We start from the raw sequence: 17,111 nt of genomic DNA on the forward strand, positions 1-17,111 counted from the left end.
TCTACGGTCATACATGTATATTTATCCTAAATAGCAAAAATGAAATTTAAAAAAATACCAGGTACCCAGAAAAGATTAATCATTGATTATTTATGTATATTTATGATTCGTATATTACATGTCGACAGCTTCATACATTAAAAAATATCAAAATGAAAACTAAAGACCTTTAATCGCACTACAAAAAAAATAAATAAATAAATAAAAAGATAATATAATATTAAACTGAATAATGCATTAAATGTTTTTACATACACATTGCCTATTGCATAATCCATTTATGTAAATGTATATTTGCATTATAAAATATGTTCAAATTAAATCAATGTTTTGGCCAAAATTTAAATCAAATATAAATATCTCATCGGCCTTGAATGTTTTTGAGATTTTAAAATTGCGACTTGACGCCATATTCACTTTTTAAAGACTCCATAAATGAAGGAAAATTTATTACTCGATAATCTAACAACTAAAAATTGCTAGAAATATTGAGGTACGATTTTTTAAAAAAGAATAGTCTAATTCATCATCACTATATTATCTCCTTCATGCGTAATGAATAAATGTTCATAAAAATAATTAAACAATGTGATATAAGTGATAGTATATATCCAAAGGCACTTTACGTTACATATTTTCCTCATAATGAAAAAGATATACTGCATACCTAATATAATACAGGTGAGCGGTATATTTTCCCTTTATTTTGAGTGAAAAGGCTAACGTCAGGTGCCTGTAACTGTGATCCGTACATCCGGAGTTCGAATCCCGCTGGGGTTTTTGTTGTTACTTACTGAAATGAACTTTTTAGATATTTATTTTTTTTAGCCCCAAACTGCAAATTTTCCGCTTAATTGACATATGTACAGTTAATTTATCATTTTTTCTTTCATAATCAAATGATTTACTGTTAATTCGAGTGCCTTTTTTCCAGGTGTGTTATTTCACCTTAACAAGTAATGACATGACAAGAAAGATAACTCATACAAATAAACAATTCTCTACGGCCTCAAATGGCGAAAAGCTTGGTGTTCAATAAACATAATAAAAAAAAATTGCTAACGTGAAATTAATTTTGTTATCACCTCTCGACAATATAGATGCACCACTTCACGCAAATACTGACAATTATAATAATTTATTATTCTTTCATTTTTTTCTACAAATAATTGTCACAATTAGAAAAAAAAACGACACACACAATAGAATCTTGAGTTTTAAAGATTTAACTACTGAATGAGATAAAAATTGTTTCCGGTGATAATGATAAAAAGTATGCTTGGTGGGACTTAAATATCGAAATACAGCACGACAGAATATACACAGCTTATGTCATTTTGGGCCTTTTTTAACTACTTTGTAATTCCATGGACTCATTTTTTGATACAATTTTAACAATCAAAATAAAATGAAAACTTAGAAACAGATTTCATAAATGAATGTATGTTAACTTTTCATGCTCCAAGCTCCACACCATGTAAACAATGAAGAAAATATGTTTGAAACAAGAGGCCAATTGGCCTTAACGGTCACCTGAGTAGCATATATCCAATACACAAACTTGTCATGGAGTCTCATATATGCATCTAATTAATTAGGTTTCATACTGGAGTAGAAAAATTATAAATTTGTAATGACAACCACATATAATTCAAAAAGAACTGTGAAACCTATAATTTTGGTGAAAAACTAAAAGATCTGGTCTACAAAATAATGAATTTAGTTTTCCTTTCAGGTGTGTGGGAGTAAAGAAGATAATTTTTTAACGTTATATGCATTAGCATCTATACATCCATTTTGGCCCTGCCCTAGAGTCAAAACCCATACCCCAGGGGACATGAAAATTAAAATTTCAGTAGAGGACTTCCTGGTAAACATAATTATTAGTCGGTTTTTTTATACAGATGTGTGAGAATAGAGAAGAAGATTTTTAAACATTATATGCATGAACACTTAATTGCCATATTGCCCCCCCCCCCTCATGTCCTGAACCCCTGACCCAGGGGCCATGAATTTCACAATTTAGGTAAAGGAGATTGTGGATATCATAACCATGTATTCAGTTTTTTGCCCACATGTGTGGGAGTAGAGAAGAAGATTTTTTAAGATTTAAATCATTTTTACTATATGGCCATATTGGCCCCACCCTAGAGCATGAACACCTAACAAAGGGGTCATGAATTTCACAATTTTAGTAGAGAGCCTCATGGACATCATAATCATGCATTTAGTTTTTAACAAATATATATGGGAGTAGAGAAGAAGATTTTCTAAGATTTAATACATTTTTACTATTTGGCCATATCGGCCCCACCCTAGAGCCTGAACCCCTGACCGAGGGGTCATGAATTTCACAATTAAAGTAGAGGGCTTCATGGACATCATAACCATGCATTTAGTTTTTAACAAATATATATGGGAGTAGAGAAGAAGATTTTCTAAGATTTAATACATTTTTACAATTTGGCCATATTGGCCCCACCCTAGAGCCTGAACCCCTGACCCAGGGGTCATGAATTTCACAATTTAGGTAGAGGGCTTCATGGACATCATAATCATGCATTTAGTATTTAACAAATATATATGAGAGTAGAGAAGAAGATTTTCTAAGATTTAATACATTTTTACTACATGGCCATATTGGCCCCACCCTAAAGCCTGAACCCCTGACCGACGGGTCATGAATTTCACAATTTAGGTTGAGGGCTTCATGGACATCATTATCATGCATTTAGTTTTTAACAAATATATATGATAGTAGAGAAGAAGATTTTCTAAGATTTAATACATTTTTACTATTTGGCCATATTGGCCCCACCCTAGAGCCTGAACACCTGACCCAGGGGTCATGAATTTCACAATTAAGGTAGAGGGCTTCATGGACATCATAACCATGCATTTAGTTTTTAACAAATATATATGGGAGTAGAGAAGAAGATTTTCTAAGATTTAATACATTTTTACTATATGGCCATATTGGCCGCACCCTAGAGCCAGAACCCCTGACCCAGAGGCCATAAATTTCACAATTTTGGTAGAGGGCCTCATGGACATCATAACCATGCATTCAGTTTTTTCCTCACTTGTGTGGAAGTAGAGAAGAAGATTTTTGAAAATTTGGCTTTTTTTGCATATTTGGCCCCGCCCGTGGCACCCCAGGGGTGGTAGAGCCATAAATTTCACAATTTAGATTCTTCTTACCATAGAGATGCTTCACACCAAAAATGGTAACGATTGGCCTGGTAGTTTTCAAGAAGAAGTTAAAAATGTAAAATTGTTAACGCACGACGCACGACGCACAACGCACGACGACGGACGAAGACCAATTGCAATAGGTCACCTGAGTGACTCAGGTGACCTAAAAAGTCACATTTTGCTACATTTATTTGTACTTGGGTATTTTAGCAATGTCGGACGTGTCTAAAACAACTTAGCTGATGATTATTAGAATGAAATCAAATGCCAAACAACTCTCAACATTCATAACTTACCCGCGTTTAGTAATCAAAACAAACATCATTGTAAAATAAATCAACAAAACAAAAGCGGAACAAAACAACACACCCCCATCTGTCAATCAAATTGGAGAAATTTGAAAGTATAAAACTTTAGATTAATAATCAATTGGGTTTCGAAGGGCATTGTAAGGATTCCAATACATCAAAAGTGTTCCTAAATGTTTCTGCAGCTCCTATTAGTCAGTTTTTTGTAAATCTCGATCAAAAATGGGTAGAATTTTGGAAATTGATAGAGAAAATTCGGACTAAATTAAACTTAAAATATGAGCTTAAAACGATTCAGTAAAATATAAAATTAGTAAAGCTATTCGCATTTTATCATTTCCCAACCTACAAATTGTTTTATTATTTCTAATAATTACAAAATAAAGAAAACCTTGAAAATGGTGGACAATTTTGACAAATTTTGACAATTTTTTCAAAAAACATTCAGAGGTCACTGTCAGAAAAAGTAGGTCATTGACCTAGTTATTTGAAAGTGAAAAATAGCACCACAATAGTGGGGCTACAATGTAAAATAAGTAGTTTTTCGTTCCTATAAGTGGATTTTTTTTTGCCCCTGAGTAAACGTAATCCTTAAGACAAACTTTCGTTGAATTCGTTGTGAAGGCGATACACAAAATCAAACTAATATAAAATGGGTTGGAACAGTTTACGCTATTTCGTAAACCGCTTCGCGGTTTATAAAGCGTAAACCACCCAACCCATTTTATATTCGTATAAAATGGGTAGCGAATGAATTCATTCTTTCTTTATATTTTACCGTCGGCGAATTGCAATCTTTATTACTGTTAGTAGCTGCATGCCGTTTATTGCATGGAAATGGCTGTTTCTAATGTAACTAGTATAATGATTGACATTCAAAAACATCAAATATGCGTTAGTCCCCTACCGGTTTCACCGGAGGGGACTATAGCTTTCCTCTGCGTCCGTCAGTCCGTCTGTCCGTCCGTCCGCCCGTCTGTCTGTCTGTCCCACTTCAGTTTCCACTGTTTTTTTTCTTTATGCGTTGGACGAATTATATGAAACTTGCTGAGCAGCTTCAAAATATCAAACTGCAGATCAAGTTTACACTTTTGTAGCGTCTGGTTGACATATTTTCAAGAAAATTAATTTTTTATATTCCAATTTTTTAATGTTCGGGTTCGTTATCGGGCTCGGTGTGTATCAAATAAACAAGGAAAGTATGTTGTCAGTAATAATATCGTGCATTACTTGGACCATTCCTTATATTGTTTCTAACAAACAAATAAGTTCTGTAAAATAGTATCAAGCATTGTATTGTAAATTTAATCGACAGTTTTTGTATGATTACAATCGGGTTCGTTATCGGGTTGGTCTGTTGAGACGGTAAGAAATGATATTCTGCATAACAGTGCATTGTTTTCACAAACTTCTACAAACCGGTAGGGGACGTGTATTGCTTATGCAATACTCTCAGAATGCTTGTTTTTATTGCTTATATATCGTATTCAGCTGTGATATAATGGTTATCGTGAATGTACCATTTGTGTTCGAATACTTTTATGTTATGAATGAAATAAATTACCAAATAAATATGTACTCTATTCTGTAGAATATAATTTAGTTGAGACAAATCAATAAAGATTTTCATCACAGGCGTATTGAAATTCATACATGTTCGAAGTCCTACTTGTATATACATATGTACTATCGTGATCTACATGAACTTAAAAATATCAAATATAGGTATACATGTACATTACTCTTCCATACGATACAATTAAAACAACGGATCTGTTTTTTCAATATTCATGTACTGATCAACAGGGGAGGGGATCCAGAGGACCCAGCCCCCCCCCCCCCTTTTGAATGTGTATTATTTGCCAATCAAAATCATTATTTTATGATAGTTGGTTACAGTAATAATTATGTATTCGATTTTTCAAATGTTGTTCTTCAAAGCCTGATTAATGTTCGATCTTTCAAAATGTACATGTACTTCTTGTACCAATTATATGGTTATCGGAGAATAAATGAATTGAATTGTAATTTTATTGACCGCTTAATATAATACTAAATTCCAATTACCAACCACAGCACTACAATTGCAAATCGAAATTTCTCCGTTCGAATTCCATTTTCAGGACTATTTAAACCTAATATTGACATTAAAACAAAGTAATGAATCTCTAATCCTCAAATAATTGCTTCACAGCATTGCGACTGTGGTTTGAAAATATGAGAAAACGCCATGACATGTCGCGGCTTCCTTACGTTTATCTTAGGAAAGAAAACAAACAAGAAAATAATTTGAATCTAAAATCGATGTGAAGCACCTGTTCCTTTAATTATGTCTCCCCTTTCAAAGGGGAGACATATTGTTTTTGTCGACTTTCTTATTAAGGTCTTCCGTTTTCCAACGGAAGACCTTATTGTTTTCGTTCGGTTTCTTTTTCCCTATTATTATTATTTTTTTTCTTACAAAATTTGTGCAGGCGATTTCTCGACAATGGCTCAGCCGATTTTCGTGAAACTTTCAGATGTAATAGATATTAGTCCAAACTTAATATACATTTTTTTATTTTGATGACGTCATTTCCGTTCTTGAGAAAATGACGTTTTAACGATTTTCAGAGGGTCGGCTTGTCCAGGGATCTCCTCCTAAACGGAAAAAGATATTGAGTTCAAACTTTCAGGGATTGTAGACAAGAGATTGTAGATGTGCTATTTGGCGTTCATATTTGTTATGCTCAAAAGGCGATGAAGCTCGCCTGGTCCCGAAAATTCCGACTAAAAAAACGTCGTAATTTTTAATGGTTTTCTTAGTTTGTCTCTTTTCTGAAAAATAATTTGTAAACACTTGTAATGCAAAAAAGATTTATATTTACAAGACCTTTCATTTGATATCAAGAAAAAGGGGCTGGCCCCTCAAATTAGGGGACCAAAGGGCTCTAAAGTCTTTTATCTGTAGTCCTTTACTGAGGGATATTTTGTGAACAGTTATAGAAGCAAATATGTTTATCTTACAGTTATTTATCCAAGCAATGTAATGATTTTATCGCGTGTTACGTAATTAGGGGTTTTTAGGGGCCAAAAGTCCAGCATTTTGATCACCCATATCTCAAAAAGGAAAAATATTTTGAAATATAGTATAGAAGTAAAAATGCTCAAAATGATGTACTAAATAATATGCAATTTTCAAAATTTCGTTAAATGGCCCCTATAAGGAGTTATGGGATCGGCCCCTAAAACGTTCGTTCCTATATTTCTCAAGAACGGTAACAAATTTCTAAACACTTGTTGAACAAAATGTGTTGCGATTTAAATGACCTTTTATTTGATATCAAGAAAAAGGGGCTGGCCCCTCAAATTAAGGGAACAAAGGGCTCTAAAGTCTTTCATCTGTAGCCCTTTACTGAGGGATATTTTGTGAACGGTTATAGAAGCAAATTTGTTTATCTTACAGTTATTTTTCAAAGCAATGTAATGGTTTTATCGTGTATTACGTAATTAGGGGTTTTAGGGGCCAAAAGTCCAGAATTTTGATCACCCATATCTCAAAAAGGAAAAATATTTTGAAATAAAGTATAGAAGTAAAGATAGTCAAAATGATGTACTAAATAATATGCAATTTTCAAAATATCGTTAAATGGACCCTATAAGGAGTTAAGGGATCGGCCCCTAAAACGTTCTTTTCTATATATCTCAAGAACGGTAACAAATCTCTAAACACTTGTTAAACAAAATGTGTTGAAATTTAAATGACCTTTTATTTGATATCAAGAAGAAGGGGCTGGCCCCTCAAATTAGGGGACCAAAGGGCTCTAAAGTCTTTCATCTTTAGCTCTTTACTGAGGGATATTTTGTGAAAGGCTATAGAAGCAAATATGTTTTCTTACAACTATGTATCCAAGCAGTGTAATGTCATGTGTTATGTAATGAGAGATTTTTAGGGGTCAAGAGTCCAAAACTATGACCACCTATATCTCAAAAAGAAAAAATATTTTGAAATGCAGCATAGAAGAAAAGATGCTAAAAATGATGTACTTAACAACATGCAATCTTCAAAATTTGGTTCAGCGGCTCCAATAAGGAGATAAGGGACCGGCCCCTAAAACTTTTTCTTCTAAGATATCTCAAGAACAGTGACGAATTCTAAACACTTGTTGAACAAAGCTCTTACACATGTAACAAAATAGTTTTCTGGCCCCCTAGAATGTAGACCCTGTCTTCTTTATTCTAAATCATGTTTAGCTGCTAAATAGCAAAATCAAGATAGAACAAATTCTAAAATCAGACGGAAGACCTCCTCGTTGCTCGCAACGAGATCGTGTCTAGTTCTTCTTCTTATTCTTCTTATTCTTCTTCATCCAAATTTGTCCAAGCCGTAACTTAAATACCCTTTGACATTAAGACTTCAAACTTAGAACATAGGTAGATGGTATTGAGAAGGAGTGCACGCCACCAAAATTTTTGACCTTGACCTATTTTCTTTTTCAAGGTCAAGCGTTTTATAAAAAATAGAGTTTGGACTATAACACAAGATTCCTTAAACATACAAACTTTTAACTTGTATCATAGATAGATGGTATATAGTCCAGTTGAACCTTACCAAAATTTTTAACCTTGACCTTAAAATTTTATTTCAAGGTCAAATCAGAAAAAACTTCATTGATCACCTCCTAAATATTCTTTGACAGAAGGACTTCAAACTTTACACAAAGAACAATTATAATACACTGAGGTGTACTATTGATAAATATTTGACCTTGACCTTGTTTTACTCAAGGTCAACTTGAGAAAAAATAATTAAATTTTGTCTGGGTGGTACCTTAGATACCTTTTGACATTAAGACTTCAAACTTGGAACATAGGTAGATGGTATTAAGAAAAAGTGCAGGCTATCAAAATTTTTGACCTTGACCTATTATCTTCTTCAAGGTCAAGCGTTTTATATAAAATATAGTCCGGACCATAACACAAGACTCCTTAATCATACAATCTTTTAACTTGTATCATACATAGATGGTATATAGTCCAGTTCAACCTTACCAAAATTTTTGACCTTGACCTAAAAATTATATTTCAAGGTCAAATTAGAAAAAACTTCATTGCTCACCTCCTAAATATTCTTTGACAGAAGGACTTCAAACTTTACACAAAGAACAATTATAATACACTGAGGTGTACTATTGATAAATATTCGACCTTGACCTTGTTTTACTCAAGGTCAACTTGAGAAAAAATAATTAAATTTTGTCTGGGTGATAACTTGGATAGCTTTTGACATTAAGGCTTCAAACTTGGAACATAGGTAGATGGTATTGAGAAGGAGTGCACGCCTCCATAATTTTTGACCTTGACCAATTTATTGTCTCAAGTTAATTCATTTTCTAAACTGTATCATATATGGATGATATCTAACATATAGCTGACTTCATTCTTTTTCACTTAATAAATTTGCCCCATATTACAATCCTTTGGGAGAAGGGGAGACATGTGTTTTTTTGTATAAAAAAACAATACCCACTAGTTTAGAATTATCTTTATCGATAGTTATTGCGGTTCTTGTAAACAGGAGCTGCCTTTAACTTAGCTAAGCCCTGTTTACATTCTCGAATGGCGAGTCTCTCCTACATAATACCTGTTTCGACAAACTCTTGAATGAAATTGGAAGCTGTACATCAAAAAGGAAAGATATATATTTAATATTATTACTTTTGATTGGCATAAAGATTTATTAGACACTGATCACACTCTTGCAAACATAATTCTATTCGTCTTTGACAACCCTGATTATATGCATGCGTACATTGGTAAATGTTTATTAACTTACTGATATTCAGTAATATGTACATGTATGCATGTACATTTACAATCATAAGGTATGAGTATTATCAATAGTAAACATATCCACCGAAATATTTATGAAAAAGTTGATATCTGTTATTTAAATGTGTTGGAAAATAATACTCGAAGAGCTAGACAGTATCAATTGGGAAAAGAAGATTACAAAATTTAAAGACGCATCCTTTTCACTCTAAAAGAAGGATCCATGCTAAGCTGCACGTACATGTATGTAGTTGGTCGTGGCAACTTAAAATTATTTTTGTTGTTGCAAAGTTTAAAGTGTGTTTAGTTATAAAATGAAAACATTTTTAATGAACAAAAGAAGGCTTGATTGCTACCACCAAACCTGTAGATTTTAAAACAGTTTGATAGATACAATATAGATGCAAACTTGTATTAAAATATCATTAAGCTGCGTACAGATCTAACATAATGATGGATAAAATGAAATATTTACAAATTATATATGATCATAATTGGTTTGTTTATTCAAAAAATAAATCAATGAAATGATACAGACAGCATAACAAAGTTTACTTTAATCCTAGGCTTTGGTGACATTTATTATATCGCTTTATCTTCGTCCGAATCGCTTCGTTCGTTTTCATTCGTTCACAAGGTTCAAATTTCTTCCGCCTCATTCTCATTCTCGGATAAAGTTGAGACACACCGTTTGACAGTTTTCCCGTCTTGAACAAATTCAATGGTATCTGGAAGACGCTCAGGTAACACGTACGTACTCTCAGAACCAGCGAAAAATCCGGGTTCTTGGATTTGGTTTTCCTTCGGAAGAAGAGGAGGCTCGTAATGAAATTTCTTACCACTTGCCTCAGAAATAAAACTGACCTTTCTTGGGCTGACAAAGGAAGGAAAAGGGCTCTGGTATTCAGGTATAATTTTCTTGTTCGTTGAAGGTTGGCAGTGAAATCCGAGCGAACGAGATACTCTTCCTGAGTTGATTTTCGTGTTCAAATCCATTATGTTGACGAAAAACATAGATTTGATCTTTTTCTGAATCATGGATTGTTTTGCGCGTTCAATATTACTGGTCTCACGTGACCGTTTCGAATAAACATTGTCTTTTTCAGTTGACTTTCTTTCTAATAAGCTCTGAGATCGCGATAAAATGTTAGGTTTGGCTATATCTCCTCTTGCTAGCTTCACTAAAATATCTTCCTTCGACAAATGTGGAAGATACCGCTGTAAAAAAGCACAGGTAGTTATATTATGGTCGGACACCAATACATTCGAAAATCGAGCCTCGAATTTTTCTCTCTCGTGCTGCCTCCGTTGAACTCGGCGACATTCCTCACAAGCTTGGGGCCCAATAACCTCACAACAGACGGAAGGGGCATTGATATAGTTTAATGGATACACTTCCGCTTCCTCCTCGTCCTCGAAGTCCCGTCCAGCTCGAGAAGACACTCTCGAAGGCAGCGGCTCACTGCGAATGCTTTTGGTCGGCGTGATAACATCTCTTCTGTAAGAGTCTATATAGCCGCTGGCGCTTGTGTGAGGGCGGGACCTGTAGACTTCGTCCACTTTGTATGCTTTTTTCTGTGCTTTTGTCACCGCGTTACGCCTTCCCCTGGCAGAATAACACAACCGCTCCCGCTCTGCTAGATTGTATATGTCATCCACACTTATGCTGACTTTCTCCGGAAGTTGCGCAGAGGAAGTGACCATAGTGGGGACTGTCTTAGAACGATTTAACTGAAAGATAACGAAAGAATAATTAAGTAAAAGATTTCTCGATTCAGACAACTATGTACAAAATACTATGTAATAGTAGCAAATTATTTTTAATATTTCTTTTTCTAATTTCAACAACCTTTATATTTATTCGGTAAATTATTTAAATTGTTTATTCATTTAAACATAACCAAACTAAATCAGGCAAACATAATCAAAATTCTGATTACTAGTATCATGAAATGAAAATTTGAGTCATAAGTTGTTTTCAGTACATATCATTGGTAAATATGTAGGCACTAAGAGCCAATCATGCCAATATCTTATTTAAAGGAAAAAAATCAAAATATAAGCATAGCAAAGACAACTCGTATTAAAAATTTGTGTCACACCAGAATACAAAATAATATCTATACATAACATAGCAAACATAATTCGTAACGCCACGCCCGCAGGCATCCATAATTTCTGTTGAAAATATGATTTTTATAAAAATTGTTTTTTTATTAAGTTCAAGGGCATAACTTTGTCAAAAATTATCTGACCTGGACCAAAATCATACTTAACCTGTATTTTCAGGTAAAATATTTGTATATGCAATTTCAACTACATATAAAAATCCCATTAGAAGTTAGAGCGCTGAAACTGAAAATTTCTTTGTTTCCTATGTAGAATTCAGGGACATTACCCTGTCAAAATCATTGGACCTGAACCAAAATTCTAACTTGACCTGCGTATACCTCGATATATTATACAAAGATTAAATTTGAGATGAATGTGGGCAATTGTCGTCGAGATAATGAACTGAAATTAAATAATAATTATTACGAAAGGACGGAGTGGCGGAACTGGGTAACACGGTGACTATAAATTATTCTTCTGGCCATTTCATGGCGGGGGCTTGAAAATCCCGTTTTATAACCTGTTTACATAAAAGGAAAAAATAATTTTGAAGATAATTACGTTGTCTCATAATATTTTTTTTTGCGAAATACAACTAACTTTCAAGGAATACTTCACATGTTAAGTTTATCCAATAGATTTTAGACGAGCAACCATGTTTTGATGTCACAACTAACACCTTATTACAAAGAGTTGATTAACTTTGAAAGTACATTATTTCAGTCTTTTTTTTCTTAAAGCATACACCGGGTTCATGCATAAACTTATCAAATCAAAAACATTAAATTTTGATAGTTTTTTTTTCATCTTTATGTTTTAAATTGAAAATCTGTAGAATGCATATAACTTTGTATTCATTTTCATTGATGAACGTACACTAAATTACTGGGTTAATTCCATTTAAAAACATCGTATATCTTAAAATCATAATATTCAATAGCTATATTTAACAATTAAACTTACCTTTATATACACGTATTTCAAGTAATTATTTGAACTTAATGTTAAGCAAAATCTGTACAATAAACATCAAACAAATACAATACTTATTGAAACGGTCGTTAAAAAACAAAACTTTATAAAAGACATAGGATGTCTATTGAAATAACGGTTAATGAATAGGGAAGAATTCGTTGTTTTTATACTGTTTAAGGAAGATAAACACTTTATACTTCACCTGATTGTCACACGGCTTTGTAGGATCAAACGTGAGAATATCGGGAGTCAATTGAAATTTCACTTTAGTTCCCATTTTATCACTCTAGACAGAGTGCACTTCTAAATTGCACTGCATGGAACCATTTATCCAAATTTCGTAACAAAGTCCACATGACAACCAGAAAAAAAAATCCCACCTCGCCTGCAATGCCATTGTGCACACTTAAGATCAGACCCTCTCTTCCAGTGTTTGGAATGGGATTTCCAAACAATGCCATTAATTACATAGAAAGCACAATGACAATGAACAAGCGATACGGAAAGGTGGTAAAATATTTTTAAAACAGCTTATTGAACGTCTCTTCACAAACGTAAAAGTAAAAAAAAAAAAAGAAACTCTATGACCGAACGATAGAACTTACTTTAAAATTTAAATGAAACAAAACGCGATTTTTTTTTAAAGTTGTTCTCTTGAACCGCACGCACATTCGGAATTCTTGAACTTAGTACACATTAACATTGCCGCGATCTTTATTAAGTTTTCCTATTGGTTTATCTATTTGTTTTGGATTAGCCTCTTTTCTCTCTCACACCTTTGATTAAATTTGTTTTTGAAATTAAACGAAAATTCACTGTATATTATGTTAACATTGTGTATGTTGTCAGAAATTCTTCGACTGAAGATAAAATTGTAAAAATTAATTGAAATGACACACATGCAGGAGCAAAACTACTGATCAGATATTACGTGCGTTACTTTATAAATTTTAAATTTATAAATCCAAACTAACGAAAGCTAAAGGGTCAAGCAATTACCGATCAGATTTATCTTTAAAGTCAAGATATGATTTGTTATGCTACATATTGTTTAAACTAATAATTAGTAAAGAAAAAAACCCAATAAATTTTAGCTTCTAAATTTGAGTATTTACCTTTATTGTTATACAAAGCTCTTCATTAAAAGGAGATCAATTCAGTCTAAAAATGGCCACGTCTATCCAGCCTTCTTAAATGTAACTCTAATGTTACGATAAAGTCTAATTTGCTAAATTTCAAAATTTAACTTAATATAACGTATCTTTGAACAGACTGTAAGAAGTATGCATCAAATACATGTATTTAATTGTGTAACAACATAGTAAAAAAAAATAAAAAAACAAATCGTTAATGAGCAATAATATATTACAAATTATTCCAAGTGAAATTAAACATTATCCTTTCGATGTATTTTATTGTTTTTTAGGGGGTGGATTTAAATCCTTTTATAGAATATACAAAGCAAAAACTTTTTTATCCTAACTATTACCTTTTTATAAATAGAATTCCGAACTATTACCTTTTTATAAATGGAGTTCCGATACACCGTATTTCACTGACGGCAACATCGGCTTTTTTCACAGAATTCTATATACATGTCATAGAATATCATCTCTTAAAACAACTATGACTACATGAAATCAACTTCGTTAATTAACCCGTATATTTTTAGCATACACGCACAAGTAAATCATACTTGTATAAGGCTGTAATTTAGAGGTTTTAAAAAAAAATTGATCGAATTACGGCACATTCATACCATCATGCATGCAAGGTATTATCCATTAATCCTCCTCTCGACTTAAAACTAAATCCCGGTGTCGCTATACGTTAGGTCTTATTGAAGAAACCTCAATGTAATTACTCAATTTCTCGTTAGTCCCCGACATAGCTTTTCAATCTGACCCAGTTTGCGGTCATTTAAACTGGACCACTTTAATTTTTGTACAAAAAGAAAAAAAAATCTTTTCGTGTTTGACATGCGTTAAGAATAAATACACACAATAAAAAATACAGCATTAACACGTGCTTGACATTTGGATATATTCAATATATAAATGAATATTGTTCCGTTTGTTGTTATCCTGAATTGTTCCTTTTGGGAACACAATTAAATGCCTTATATATATACATTGTACATGCACAAAGCTGTGGTTACTTAGCACGTTGCGCCTTGTTTTAACATGTTGACTAAAATTGATTTTAAATGCCTTTTTTGCTCATCAAAAAGAAAGACGTGATATATTCTTAAGCACCCTCTGCCCTGGCAGTCATGTCAATCGATCAAAGTTAGCCACAAACAAATAAAGTATCTTTAAAATCTTAACACAAAATCAGCGGTACAATTTACAGAAAATCACCCCCAAATCAGTTTTGTTGTTTAATAGACCATGGATCTAAAATGTTTGTTATGTTGCAACTGTGCCCACAAGTACAGATGGCTTGAGACACCCCCTAAACTAAGAATCGATATCGGTGATTTAAAAACCAATCTCGGCCTTATCATGGCGCTCAATCACGAAAAAATATTGACACCTTAATTTTTCTTTTTCCTCGGGAAAGGAAAATATTGACACACGATGGGGGGAATTTAAAGTTTTCTTTCTCAAATAAAATTTCATGAAGTCGATATTCTCCTTTTTTATATTTTGGTTCATTGTATTATTCGAAGAAATAACCGCGCTACGCCCGTCGTTTTTTCATAATGAAGTGGCAGGTTTAATTACGTTAAAATCAGACAATTAATTGCAGATAAAAAATGTATAAATGCAGTAGACTTACTGGTTTTGTATGTTGATCGATCATTTTCATAACTTAGCCGATGTAAAAGTCATTGTCCGACACAACACACTGACCATTGTAAATCCAGCGGAACAATGATAAACTACATCTATGGTAAAGTAAAACGACTTGCAAATTAAACACACGGCGATTTAATCCCAAATCCACAACGCTGAACTACAAGTATATTAAACCAACTGTAGATTTAAATTCCGTAGTAATCCGAATCCCTTTATTTCTACTTCTTCTGTTCAAGTCAATAATGGTCCAATTCGCAAAAATATTTTTAGGGGGTATATAGAGACCGGTTAATCCTCGCGTACAATGTTGGGACAAGGATATACCTGAATTTCAACGTTGGTACAAACCCCGACCATATGTTGAGCCTCTGGAGGTCTTTGTTTGACTTTTAAATTTCTTTCTCGGCCGTGAAATCACATTTACATGAGAGAATGGGAAGATCGTAATGCCCCATACATGTAGCTTGACTTTGATTTGAGTAAAAGAGAATTCCTTTTATTAGTAAGTTCTTGATACGACCGATTTAACTTTAGTTATGCACATATTATATAAATGAAATATTTTAATATAATTCACATAATTACACATGTATTGAATCGATAGTCGTTTTTCTCCGGATAGAGCGAGCGAGTTAGATTGTCAATGCATGTGAAATAAATAATTTGGTCGTCATTTAAACAATTAAATGTCTTCTTTGGTGATTCATGCGTGTATTAATTTAGGAACATTGCAGAAAAATACATATGTAAAAAAAATTGCAATGATCGGTAACTTCATACCCATAAGACATCATCATGATTTTTTCGTGCTGACAATGATTTTTCTTAGATTGACGGAGATTTCGACTGCGATAAAGGTTAGAACAAGATTGTGTAGATCTTTGCCATGTCAGTTTGTGAAGAGCTATGAATCACAACCGGTTTTCCTAAAAACTAAAATTAATGTGCTCCAAATACTTTTCATGGAGTGCCCATACCACTGAAGATGGTACTTTAGAAAATAAAAAGAATTGGATGTGAAGAGATACATTCTATGTTTTAAATATTTATTTCAATATTTATTTTTATTAATGGAAAAAGAACATTTTTCTAGTAATGACTATAAATAACCCACGCGTGAGTTTAAAAGAAATCGTTGTTGCTTTGTCCTTGCCATATTCAAAGTCTACGTCCGTTTTATAAAAATTATATTTTTAATACACTGACTGAAAGCAAAATACTTTGAAAAATTTGTACACTTTTTTAACCAATAAACCCGTTCAATTAACTAAACTACATGTGAAGAGGCAGCTCAGGCCTTGGGTATTTAAAATTCATTTCATTTTGATTCAAATTCCGGATTGTTTTTACTAATATTTTTCTTGATATTAAATATGTAACGTTATTTAAAAAAGGTTCCAATGAGCAAAATTAAGTTTTAAATTGGTGCAATGTTTATATATATCTAACACAGTTGATAGTTCCGATTCACCGGTACTAAAGCACAAAAAATCGAGTCAGTAATTTTAATCGTATAGATTGATGAGAGCTACTTTTTAGGTGTTTCGGAGTTCTAACGAAATACAACAATTTTTCTATAATCTCTCATAGGAGAGCATCGACAAGTGAGTAAGCAGAAAGAGTAAGCAAACACATTTACAAAGGACCCCCCTCCCCTCCCCCCCCCAAAAAAAACCAAACAAACAAAACCCCCCAAAACCTTGATATTATCCGGAAATAGTGTAGCCTGTTTCCCTGGCCTACCCATAATGCTCCGCAACAGTTGCAGAGCGTTATGGGAAGACCAGGGAAACAGGCTAGAAATAGTGTAGACGAAAAAAACCCCGAAAGCGCAACATATCTACAACAGCAATATAAAACTAAAAAAAATTCCGTGTAACGCGAACGGTTGGCAGAACATGCAGCTTTA

General features: G+C 33.1%; 1 protein-coding gene across 3 annotated transcripts; it reads right to left on the minus strand.

The window, feature by feature from the left end:
* Nucleotides 1-9,149: 9,149 nt before the first annotated feature.
* On the minus strand, nt 9,150-15,586 carry LOC105333729 (uncharacterized). Of its 3 annotated transcripts, none has more exons than XM_011436867.4 (2): nt 12,604-13,180; nt 9,150-11,045 (listed from the first exon to the last, which is right to left on the minus strand). In XM_011436867.4, the coding sequence occupies exons 1-2, from the start codon at nt 12,676-12,678 to the stop codon at nt 9,954-9,956; spliced, it is 1,167 nt and encodes a 388-aa protein (XP_011435169.3). In that variant the 5' UTR covers nt 12,679-13,180; the 3' UTR covers nt 9,150-9,953. The 3 variants fall into 3 exon arrangements, with proteins under 3 accessions (XP_011435169.3, XP_011435171.2, XP_011435170.2); XM_011436869.4 differs by lacking the exon at nt 12,604-13,180 and adding an exon at nt 14,161-14,361 and having other exon boundaries at nt 9,152-11,045; XM_011436868.4 differs by lacking the exon at nt 12,604-13,180 and adding an exon at nt 15,183-15,586 and having other exon boundaries at nt 9,159-11,045.
* Between the last annotated feature and the right edge of the window lie 1,525 nt (nt 15,587-17,111).

Source organism: Magallana gigas, chromosome 9, assembly GCF_963853765.1.
Source record: "Magallana gigas chromosome 9, xbMagGiga1.1, whole genome shotgun sequence".
Taxonomy (NCBI): domain Eukaryota; kingdom Metazoa; phylum Mollusca; class Bivalvia; order Ostreida; family Ostreidae; genus Magallana; species Magallana gigas.